This window comes from Nuphar pumila, chromosome 11 (assembly GCF_984573655.1).
Source record: "Nuphar pumila chromosome 11, dmNupPumi1.hap1.1, whole genome shotgun sequence".
In the NCBI taxonomy this organism is placed as follows: Eukaryota; Viridiplantae; Streptophyta; class Magnoliopsida; order Nymphaeales; family Nymphaeaceae; genus Nuphar; species Nuphar pumila.
The window spans coordinates 113,704,289-113,716,958 of record NC_143259.1 but is presented as its reverse complement, the minus strand read 5'-3'; the positions used below and the strand labels follow the sequence as shown (position 1 = coordinate 113,716,958).

The following is a 12,670-nucleotide window of genomic DNA, read 5'->3' as shown; positions in this document are numbered from 1 at the left end:
TTACTACTCGGCATTCACCTCTCTGCTCACACCAACGAGCAATTCATACAAGAGAACTCAAAAATCTTAACCGTGTCTGTACATGGTGCAACGCTTCTTGGCATTTCCCATAGTGCTTCTCAAAGCAACGCATGCTTTTGTGTCAATGGTCACCAGAGTTCTATTCAACTTTCTACAACCTTGGAACAAGGCTACAAAGCTATGCCAACATGTATATTTTGCCTCTAGTCCATGTTTCAAATACTCAAGAGTCGATTCGAAGCTGGCTACCTTGATGGAGCCGAGTCCACCTCATGAACTCATGAAACAGTTCAGTCAGAAAATGCCATGTCTAGTTGTAGATTCGGAGCAATTCAGTAATGCCTTGCAAGATTGCGCAGATGCCAGGGACATAAGGAAAGGCCTTGAATTCCATTCTCAAGTGATCAAGTTGGCTGGGCCTGGATTGGTTTCAGTGTGGAATAAGCTTCTCAATGTTTACAACCAGTGTGAGCTAATCAATTGCATGCGTAAAGTGTTCGACAATATGCCTGAGAGAGATGTTGTTTCTTTTAACATTGTAATCTCAGCTTATACACAGCATGGATTCTACAATGCGGCTCTCCATATGTATACACTGATGCAAGCAATTGGTCTGGTGCCCAATCACATTACGCTGTCCACGGTGCTTAGAGCTTGTGCTGCTCTAACAGTTATAGGAACAATACGGCAGGTTCACGCACAAGCGATGAAGTCTTGCCTCAGTGCAGATAAGTTTGTTATCAGCTCATTAGTTGACTGCTATGCTAAATGCAGGAGGTTGGACGAATCGAGGCTCGCATTTGATGAAATCATTGTATTAGATGTTGTCTCATGGAATATAATGATTGCTGGATATACTTCAAATGATTGTTATGAACTAGCCTTCGAAGCATTCGTGCACATGCGGCGAACAGGTGTGGAATTTGATCGCTTTACCATGACTAGCATACTTGGTGTGTGTGTTGAGCCAAACTATTTGGAACAGGGAAAGGAACTCCATGCTTGCGTAGTGAAAGCAGGATTAGTTTCTGAAACACCGATTGGAAATGCGTTAATTACCATGTACTCGAAATGCAAAGCCATGGACCATGCTAGCCAGATCTTCTTTAGAATGCCATCAGCTAACATCGTTTCATGTACAGCCATGATTGCTGGTTTTGCACAAAATAGCATGAATGAGGATGCAGCGCTATTCTACTATCGCATGCTGAAGCAAGGCGTGAAAGAGAATGAGTACAGCTTTGCGAGTATACTCACAGCATTTAGCAGCCTATCAAGTCTGCAACAAGGGAGGCAAGTACATGCACGTATCGTGAAATCAGGTTTTGAATCTGATCTCTTAGTTCAAAATTCTCTTATAGATACATATTCCAAGTGTGGTAGTATAATAGATGCTCAGACTGTATTTAAAACTATGATAAATCATGACAAAGTATCGTGCACAACAATGATTGGAGGATTTGCTCAGCATGGGATGGGGAAAGAGGCTCTAAGTATTTTTGAAGGAATGAAGGATAAGGGTTTGCACGCAGATGATGTTACATATCTGAGTATTCTTTCTGCATGCAGTCACTGTGGACTTGTGGATGAAGGACTTCAAATATTTCAATCCATGAGTGAAGTGCATGGTGTCAAACTGGGAAGAGAACACTATGCATGCGTTGTCGATATGTTGGGCCGGGCAGGGAGGTTAAAAGAGGCAGAGGAATTTATAAAGAAAATATCAATCGAATCAGATGCTTATGTATGGGAGACACTTCTTGGTGCTTGTCGAATCCATGGACATGTGGAATTGGGCATTAGGTCTGCGGAAAAGGTTATGGAATTGGGACCGGCGAAAGATGGAGCATACGTGTTATTGGCGAACATTTATGCTGAAAAGGGGATGTGGGAAGAGAAGGGCAAGGTGAGGTGGAAGTTGGAAGGTAATGCATGGAAGAAGGAAGCTGGGAGCAGCTGGATTGAAGTTCAGGGATAAACCCCAAGAGTTTGTGTTAACATGGTGTCACCTCACAGATCTTGAAGCCTTGGAAGATGGATCATGTCTTGGTTTGCGCCACAAGTTTACTACAAGCCATACTCTGTCCAATATTCACTGAAGTAGTGAAGCAGATGGAATGTATATCTAAAGTTATAGATTACTTGTTTTCAGACCGTGTAAGACTCTTTTCTTCTGTGTGCATGTCTTCCTGAAACACTTCTAGTAACTTTTTCTTATGAGCAAATTTAGCCATTTCTAAAGTGTTCTTTATAGCTTCTTTGTGAAAACAGGGAGTGCCTGCTATCCATCTTTTTGCTGCAGGATTCGAGGAACAAACAAGGGATAGTTCTGGTGTTTATGCTGAGCTTTCTAATTATAATTTGGATTCACCTGCTAATCACATTGAAATGTCTTAGAAAGGCAACCATAGAGAAACGTCTGGTATGGAATGCTCTCGCCATACATTTCCTGCTGGATGCTATAGGATATGCAAGCTCTATTAGATGACCTTTTTTGGTTTTTGTTTGTTCTACTTCATTCTTTTCCAACTAATCATAGTAATATCATTTTTCCCAATGTGTTATTTACTCAAGTGACTGGTAGCATAGAAGAAGCCAGAGATGTTCTCATAAAAGGTATTCAATATTTCTCCCTCTTCTAATTGCTGTTGGAGGTATATATTCTGGAGTTCGACCAGATCATTGAAATGAAATGGGGATCTTCGAAACACGAGCTTTGATTAACAAGAGCAAGTGTCAAGAATGACACTAAAGCATAACCCTTAAAAAGGGTATAACTGGAAACAAAATAAAAATAAAAATGTATTCTTTATTGATATGAAAAACCAATTGCTTAAGAAGCATTGGAGTGAAATACAAGAGGGGCTGCACCCCTTTATATACACAGCTGAAAGAGGACTCAATAGAGCTGTTGGGCACAGTCCAACAGCTCTATTTAGAGCTGTTGGAATGTGTCAGTCCAACAGCTCTATTGCTAGTCAAGTCTGGACAGGACTTGACTAGCAACAGTCATTCTAGTTCAAACTGAACTAGATGACATAAAGACAAAAAATAAAAATAAAGGAAAAAAAATACAGAAAAGAAAGAAATTAAAAATGTATTTATATATATATATATAATAATATAATATTATTATATATACATATATGTACAGTTTTACATTTTAACACTCCCCCTCAAACTTACGGTACAATGAGCGAAAGTTTGTCTAAGAGAAAGTGAAATCGGGGAGCAGCGAGAGGCTTTGTAAAGAGGTCTGCTAACTGATATTCTGAAGTGACATATGGCAGATCAATTATCTCGTGTAGATATTCCTCTCTGACGTAGTGACAATCCATTTCGATGTGTTTGGTGCGTTCGTGGAATGTTCTGTTACTGGCAATGTAGATCGCACTTTTGTTGTCACAACACATTTGTGAAGCCTTTGTTGCTTCAACTCCCATGTCAGCAAGCAGTCGTCGGAGCCAAACTACTTCCATGGTCGTGGTTGCCATGGCTCTGTATTCAGCTTCGATGGATGAGAGAGATACCTTCTGCTGCTTTTTACACCTCAACGAGATTAATGATTTCCCTAAAAAGACACAAAAGCCAGTGGTTGAGTGTCTGTTATTGGGATCACCTCCCCAATCAGCATCAGTATATGCAATTAAATCAAGAGAAGAGGAGGAAGATAAGAAAAGTCCTCGTAAAAGAGAGGACTTGATGTATCTGATAATACGCATGACTGCTCCCATATGAACAGAAGTAGGAGCATGTTGAAATTGACTTGCTGTATGAACAACATGTGCTATATCTGGTCTGGTAATGGATAGATAGGAAAGTGCCCCGACAAGCTGTCTGTAAGGAGTAGGGTCTGCAAGAAGTTCTCCATCATCAATCTTCATTTTAACATTAACAACTTCTGGAGTGTCAACTTTCTTATCATCAGTAATACCAGACCTGAAAACAATATCAAAAGCAAATTTAGTCTGAGATAATAAATATCCTCTAGGAGAATAAGCAACTTCAATGCCTAAAAAATATCTCAACAAGCCCAAATCAGTCATTTCAAAATGAGATTTAAGAAGTGTTTTGATTGTTTCAACTCCCTGTTTATCGCTTCCGGTAATGATCATATCATCCACATAGAGAAGAAGCACAATGATCCCTGCATCAGAATTCTTAATAAACAAAGCAGTGTTAGTTAAACAAAATTGAAAACCAATATCAATCATAACACGACTAAACCTATCATACCAAGCTTTTGGTGCTTGTTTAAGTCCATAAAGAGCTTTTTCTAAGCGAAGGACTTTACCCTTAGGAATACTTAGACCAGGAGGGGGTTCCATATATACTTCTTCAACTAGCTTTCCATTTAAAAAAGCATTTTTGACATCCATTTGAAAAATAGACCATTTTTTGATAGAAGCTAAGGCAATTAAGGTTCGGACAGTAGTCATACGAGCCACCGGAGCAAAGGTTTCTTCATAATCAATCCCATATTCTTGGGCATAACCTTTGGCTACTAAACGGGCTTTATATCTTTCAAGAGTACCATCACTCTTGGTTTTAATTTTATAAACCCATCGACATCCTATAGTTTTCTTCCCTGGAGGAAGATCTTGAATATTCCATGTAGAAGCCTTTTCAAGTGCATCTAATTCAACTTTCATGGCTTCTATCCATTTGATATCATTTTTTGCTTGAAAATATGTGGATGGTTCTTCATATGAGTGAATTAATGCAATAACTGCCCTATATGTGGGTGAGAAAGACTCGTATGATACAAACTTTTCTGGAGGCCTCGAGATTCGGGATGATTGTCTAGTTGGAATGTTAGAATATTTCTCAAGTGCACATGGAGTATTAGACTCTTGTCGCCTGGAATATTGAATACTAGTATCTCTATGAACTTCTTCATTTTCAACATTAAGATCAATAATTCTTGGATCATCATCAAAGTTACAATCAAGGTCATATTCATCAGATGTTGATGTTAGATCTAGCAAAAAGGAGTACTCAGTGACGTCTTTTAATTTTCTAAAATCAAAGAAGCTCTCTTTTTCAAGAAAGGAAACATTTCTAGACACATATAGTTTATTATTTTTGAAGTCAAAACATCTATAACCTTTCTGGTTTTCAGCATATCCTAAAAAGGCACAGGGAATCGCACGAGGGAAAAGTTTATCATTTTTGTCAGTAAATATGAAACATTTGCACCCAAATATTCTTAATCTAGAGTAGTCTGGAGAAATGTTCATAAGTTTTTCAATGGGAGTGATATTTTGTAACGAAGAAGATGGCATCCTATTAATGAGATAGGTGGCAGTTAAGGCAGCTTCTGCCCAAAAGTCTTTAGGGACTTGATTTGCTATTAATAAAGTTCTAGTGGTTTCTATAATATGGCGATGTTTTCGTTCTGCCAGTCCATTTTGTTGAGGTGTATAAGGACAAGATCTTTGATGTGTGATGCCATGCAATTTAAGATAATTTTGAAAATCTATGGATAAAAACTCTCCCCCTGAATCTGTGCGAAAAATAGTAATATCATTTTGAAATTTGTTTTTAACCATATTATGAAAAGTTTGAAAGTATGAAAATACTTCAGACTTATGTTTGAGAAAGTACATCCACGTATGTCGGGAGAAATCATCGACAAAAATAACATAGTAAACAAATCCTTCTTTAGAAATTACTGGTGCAGGACCCCAAACATCCGAGTGTATTAATTCAAGTGGTCTTGAAGAGAAAAAGGTTCTGTTCTGAAATGGTAATCTTTTCATTTTGCCGAGAATACAATCTTTACAATCAAATGATTCAGAGTTACAAAATTTTCCTAGATTTGGAAAATGTTGGATTTTGGCTATATGTGGGTGACCAAGTCTCTTATGCCACAGTTCCAACTCTATTTTTTGAATATTATAACAAAAAGCTTTCTTCGGCATTTCCAAAAAATCCATGTAATAGAGTCCTCCTTCTCTATGGCCTTCCCCAATCAGCTTGCCTGACTGGCGATCCTGTACCCAACAACCATGAGAAGAAAAAGAAATATTACACCCATAATCAGAAATTTGAGATACAGATAAAAGATTTAAATTTAATTTGGGAACATGTCTAATTTCTGGAATAAAAAAATTTTTTGTTTTATAAATTTTTTCAAAATCTCCTATTCTTTTTATTTCAAGAGAAGTCCCATCAGCAGTAAAGACCTTTGACACACTTGTTTTATTTTTAACACATTTGGATAGACTTTGATTATTTGGGGTCATATGAAAAGATGCACCAGAGTCAAGAAGCCAAGAAATTTTACCTAAATCAGAAAAAGATGAGGCTGCTGCGCCAGTTGAAGCTTCAGATGAGGAAGAGGCACCTTTGATGAGAGGCTGAAGGATCTCCATTAGTTGGGCCAGGGAAACTGGTGCATCCTGATCTTTAGGCTCCGATCCAGCAATTGCAGCTCTTTTTTCTCTCAGCTCCTTAAGTTTGGGACATTGTGGCCTGTAGTGTCCCGGTTCATGACAGTGATGACAAATAACTTTCTTCTTATCATAGTCACCATTTTGTCGGTTAAAGTGAGGAGGCCTATATGATCGAACATGATTCCCTGGTCTAGACACGGCTAAAACGGAATCATCTTCAATTTTTAAAGAACCTTTCCGGAGACGATTTTCTTCCATTGTTAACTCTTCAATAGTTTCAACAATAGAAGGAATTTTTCCCCGGTGAAGTAGGGCCGATTTAGTGGTTTCAAATTCCGGCCTTAATCCAGTGATAAACTGGTAAAAATGTTCAACATCGAGTTGTTTCTGACGAAGCTCGATGTCTTCGGCACAATGCCACTTTGGTTCTAAAAGAGAAAGTTCTTCCCAAAGTTCGGACAACCCATTGTAATATTCACGAATAGTTTTGTCTCCTTGTGTCATCATTCAAACTTTTTCTTGGAGGTTGCACACGTGTGCAATATCTTTAAGGGAATACATATTCTTAAGGTATTCCCATGCCTTATCGGCATGATCAAATTTGGCAAGACTTGAGCATTTTTTAATGTCAACGCTATTGATAAGCCATGACATTATCTTCGCATGAGATATTCTCCATTCTTTTCATTTCTTCTCGTATGAGGCAATAGCCTTGATTTTCTCTTCTTTCGATAGAGGGACGTCTTTATCTCCCTCCTTTTTAGTAAGAGATAGCTTAGGTTCCGAATCGGAACCATCCACAATCCCCCATAAGCCTTTTCCCCATATATGGTGCTTCATGATTGAAGCCCATGTTACATAGTTCGTATCGCTTAGTTTCATAGGCATGATGGTGACTTTATCATTGTCATCCATCGATTACAAGGAGAGAAAGAATAGGGATAGAAGAAAAACAAGAAGGAAAATGAGAAAGAAAGAAAAAAAAAACAATACAACAAGATGTGAAATCTTCTCCAATGAAGTGATAAAACACTTCTCTTCAAGTGGCGAACACTTTTGCAAACGGGCACAGAAACCGAGGCAGCTTTTCCTCAAGATTTAGTACTTCCGCGGCTCTAATACCATGAAATGAAATGGGGATCTTCGAAACACGAGCTTTGATTAACAAGAGCAAGTGTCAAGAATGACACTAATGCATAACCCTTAAAAAGGGTATAACTGGAAACAAAATAAAAATAAAAATGTATTCTTTATTGATATGAAAAACCAATTGCTTAAGAAGCATTGGAGTGAAATACAAGAGGGGCTGCACCCCTTTATATACACAGCTGAAAGAGGACTCAATAGAGTTGTTGGGCACAGTCCAACAACTCTATTTAGAGCTGTTGGAATGTGTCAGTCCAACAGCTCTATTGCTAGTCAAGTCCTGACAGGACTTGACTAGCAACAGTCATTCTAGTTCAAACTGAACTAGATGACATAAAGACAAAAAATAAAAATAAAGGAAAAAAAATACAGAAAAGAAAGAAATTAAAAATGTATTTATATATATATATATATAATAATAATATAATATTATTATATATACATATATGTACAGTTTTACATTTTAACAATCATGAGTGTAGAAAATTGAAAATGTTCATTGCTGTTCCAGTGGAAATACTTAGAATAATTCTACCAGTTTGTTTATGAATTGAATTTTTATGTCATTGGGGCGCAAACTGAAACAATAGCAAGGATAAAGCTGCAAAAGAAGCAATTTACTTGTCCATGTGTGCATACTGTGCAGGGTTACTAGGGAACAGATTTCGGCAAATTTGAGCTTGAGATTATCCATGCAGCTATGCTGCTTTCTTTTTCTCTTTTTCATTTTGAAAATGTCTATGCTTAGGTCATGCATTTGGTTCCCATACTTCCCAATCCAAAGGTTACCAAATGTTGTGGTTAATGAAAAATTAGGTTATATGAGTTTGATGCTTCTAGCCCTGGAGAATTCAAGGGTTTCAAGAGATGCCAGCTACTCGAAGATGGAGGCTATTTAGCTTTTCAAGCAAGCTACCACATTCTTTTCTCCCTGTTATTGGCCAGTTCATGTAATAGTTTTTTATTTGAAGATAAGAAAAAAAAAGCTCTCAAGTTTCTTAAGTACTAACTAGAAAGGACCAGCAAGCAAAACCAATGGAGAAATGCATGCCAAGTTTACAATGAGGTGTAATATAGAATGAATTTTGAAACAATCTCCTAAAATGTTGTGTTTCCCATTGCAATTCTATGCAAATCCAGACTTCAAGGAAATTTTGGGCTACATATCATCTATTGTTTATGTGGAATATGGAACAAGTTTCTATCTTTTGTTTTGTTTATGTAAAAAGAATTATTAAAAAAAAACCCTTGATCCCTACATTATCGAAGGTGCATGAAATGACTTTATGGAGGAGAAGAAATGGGAAAAGAATTGGCTTTTCCAATCAATATATACATAGAGAACACCAAATCTTGGCCAAAGTGAGTCATATAGTAGGAAGGTCGACACAAGAACATTGATATGATAGGAACCCTTTCTTCACAAAAATACCTTCACTCTTCTAAGAGATTTATTTTTCTGCCAAAACTATTACTTCTAAGTACTATTATATATCTAGAAATATCTTTCGTTGGAGTGAACTTGCATTCTTGTTACTGTTGTTGCAGTTATTGTTGTTATGTTACAAACATTTCTGTTGATACCTATGTCACATGGGTATGGGTTCGTAGGGTACGACATGGCGATTTAAAAAGTCATGGTTACAGGGACACAACTGTATATATATATATATATATATATATATATATATATATATATATATATATATAGAGAGAGAGAGAGAGAGAGAGAGAGATATGAAAACCTACCTGATAGAAAACGTACCAACCCTACCCACTAAGATTTTTTTGGTGTTTTTTTGAAATTCTGACCTTACAGATGCATTCAGCATGATTGATTTACCAGTTGGTTCCGACGTATCAAATGCAGGACTCTCTGGCTGGGACCGGTCAGTCCCCACTCAGGTGCATCCTATTATTCAAAGACGCCCTCAGATGGGAAGCAGATCAGGTCATGCTGAACATGAGTGTTTTTGCTTATGTCTACATTGTGGCCATCCGATTTGCATTTTAAACAGCTCAAAAGTAAACAAAACCACGTGGCATTCATCCAAAATGCAAATAGACGGCTATGATGTCGGCATAAGAAAAAACGCTCATGTTCAGCATGACCTGATCTGCTTCCCCTCAGATGCGCCCTAAGTTCATGCAAATGATTCAACAAAAAAAATGACAGAATGAGAGACAAAGAAAGAACAATCAGATCAACAGTATACTCATAAATCTTGATAGGCAGAGTTCTTTCTTCAAAGATGTTAAATGTTAACCAAGATAGTGTGTGCAAGTTTGTGCAAATATAGACATGGACTCAAACAAAATACTCGGATGGAATTAGATAAAACCAAACCCAGAACCAGCTAGCTTAAAACCCAACATTTAGGTCGATTCTAGGTTTTTTCAGATTCCATGTTTGGGTTTGACTGCAAAACTTAAAACCAAACCCGAATCCAATTATTAATGGATTCTAAAGTTTTCTACCAAACAGGAATAAATGGGTTTGGTTAGTTGGGGTATCCCTATTTGTGTACTCTAGATTGGAAATTTGGAATTCCATCTAAGCAGGAATCAAAGCATATATTCTTTATTATTTTGGGAGGAAACCACTGTTATGATTTGGACATCTTAGATACAAGCTGAGAGGTATCACGTTGACCATGACTCTGTTCCCATCGTAAAATTTCTTGGGTGACTCTATCAGGTCAAAGGCACCTTGAGATGAACAACAACCCAAATATCACCAGATCGGATCACTTTTAGAAAAGTGATTTGGCATCCTGACCGTTCACAATGTATACAAAGATAGGGGTGGCAATCTTGTCGGGTTGGCGGATCGACCCGACGGGTTGGTGGGTCAGCATACCTCAACCCGAACCCGACCTGTTTATTAAACGGGTCGGCTGTGGCAAACACGAACCCGACCTGTTTAATAAACGGGTAACCCGACACGACCCGCCAACCAATTTAATAAATGGGTTGGGTCGGGTAAACGGGTTCTCAGGTTCGCGGGTCAGGTTGACGGGTCGGGTTGGCAGGTTGACGGGTTGGCGGGTTGGGTTGACAGGTCGGGTTGGCGGGTTGACCCACCCGCCTAACCCGTTTATTAAATGTGTCAGTCGGGTTGGCATACCCCCAACCCGAACCTGACCTGTTTAATAAACGGGTTACGCGTGTCAACCCGTTTATTAAACGGGTTGGCATAAGCCCAACCCAAACCCGCCTAAGAGGCGGGTTGGCGGGTCGTGTCAGAAATTGCCACCCCTATACAAAGACCATGAGGGATGAAGCAATGGACGGTGAAGATGTCAAATCACATTTAACAGATCACCTGATGTGCTCTCCCATTTTTTCTTGTTTTTCAAACGTTTCTTTTTTGTTCTTTAGATATCAACAAGATGAATGACAACCCAAACACCACCGTTTTTTCTTGATTTTCAGCCATTCAGTTTTTGTGCTTTAGATATCAACAAGATGAATGTCTGAAATTTTTTGTGGGACCCATCTGAGAGGTAAACTATCCAATCTGTGTTTGGGTTGCCGTTAGTCACATGAATGAACGGCATCCAAGGCATCTATGATGGTAAATGACTCTGACGTGATCCTGTCTCCTGAATCAATAAGCTGCTTATGTGAACTTGAGATACTATTTTGGAACCTGGGCCAACCAGACTAAATGGCTCATTTGGAGTAGTTTGAGCGGACCTGACATGAGATATTATGAATCTGGTTTGGATTCAATTTTGGATGATGCTATGTATTTCAGACCCATTGGGTCTGGCCCTGTGGGTATAAACAGGTACCTGTTTAGTTGGATCGGCAACTAGTCACATCCGCCCCAAATTTGAACCATTTACATTCTTATTCCGTTGGGCGAAATCATACTAGCACCAGTGCAATAGGTCCCACCCCGAACTACAAAGTTAAATGCTATGAAGTCCTTGTCTTGTACCTCTTTTTGCATTGAAATCTCTTTATTTCTTTTTTGTTATTTTCTTCATTCTCTTTTTTTTTTCTTGAAAGGCAAGCTGAGGTTTAGTCCGACCCCCACCGGTTATTCAACGTACCACTGGGTTTTGAACCTGCAACGTCCCACTACAAGGAGACGTGCACTGACAGCTCCTACCAACCACGCGGAGCCCGTTGGTTATTTTCTTCTTGCGCTGCCTTCAGTTTCTTTCTTTTGTGTCAGACGTGTGAACAACTGCAATCTCCGACAAAATGGACGGGTATCTGACTATTTGGTGTTGGTATCAGATCCTGATCCGGATCTGATCAGTTATTTCAAAAGACAAGCCATACCCAAATCCGATAAAGATTAGATAAACAAGACCTAGTCCATACTCGGTTAAATTCATTTTTTTTTAAAGTTTTTTACATTGAAAAATTACTGATCTTAATCAGAACTTGGATTGGAGGTAAGTTTGGTATAAAATTTTATAAACCATACCGGGCCCGTTTAATAATCATCCTCGTAGGTCTGACCCAAATAGTTAACCAGACCCCTTCTTTTGTTACCAAACCCTAACACTACTAGATCCAATACTGTTCGGGATTGGGTCATACCCAACCCGTTGACACCTTTAGTGGTGCGTGCCACCACATTCCCGGAGAGCGGCGGGCCTGCTAACCAACCATGAAAATATTCAGGTCGGATTGACCGGGTCCAGGAGGTGTCGTTATGAAACCCGACCCGATAATAGTCGACGCACCCCCACATGGAAGTTTTAGGGATGGCAGTGGACCGGGGGAAAGCGGGGCCCCGCCCCACCTCGCCCCGCTTGAACCCGGGATGAAGGGTATGAAACGGGGATGGAGGCAGGGACGAAGGTTAAAATCCATCCCCGTTCCAGGATGGACTTACACTTTTTCCCGCCCCGATCCCTGCCCCGCCCCGCCCCATCCCCAGTCCTTCCAAAGGATGGCAATAGACTACGGGGAAATGGGCCCCTGCCCTGCCTCATCTCCGTTTGAACCGGAGATGGAGGACATGGAACAGAGATGAAGGCGGGGGTGGAGGTTAAAATTAGGGGTGGCAATTTCTGACACGACCCGCCAACCCGCCTCTTAGGCGGGTTCGGGTTGGGCTTAAGCCAACCCGTTTAATAAAC

At 39.3% G+C, this 12,670-nt stretch overlaps 1 protein-coding gene across 1 annotated transcript; it reads left to right on the top strand.

Annotated features, from left to right (window-relative positions):
- The first annotated feature begins 322 nt into the window (after window positions 1-322).
- Window positions 323-1,404, top strand: LOC149822914 (pentatricopeptide repeat-containing protein At1g11290, chloroplastic-like). Its single transcript, XM_089980407.1, has 2 exons — window positions 323-1,314; window positions 1,383-1,404. Exons 1-2 carry the CDS (start codon window positions 323-325, stop codon window positions 1,402-1,404), a joined length of 1,014 nt encoding a protein of 337 aa, XP_089836533.1.
- The last annotated feature ends 11,266 nt before the right edge of the window (window positions 1,405-12,670 follow it).

What these genes read in the sequence shown, in the direction of transcription:
- LOC149822914 (XM_089980407.1), top strand. Translation starts at nt 323, where the DNA reads ATGCCATGTCTAGTTGTAGATTCGGAGCAATTCAGTAATGCCTTGCAA. An exon ending in TCAAGTCTGCAACAAGGGAG is followed by an intron (nt 1,315 to 1,382) that starts GCAAGTACATGC and finishes ATTCTCTTATAG; the next exon opens with ATACATATTCCAAGTGTGGT.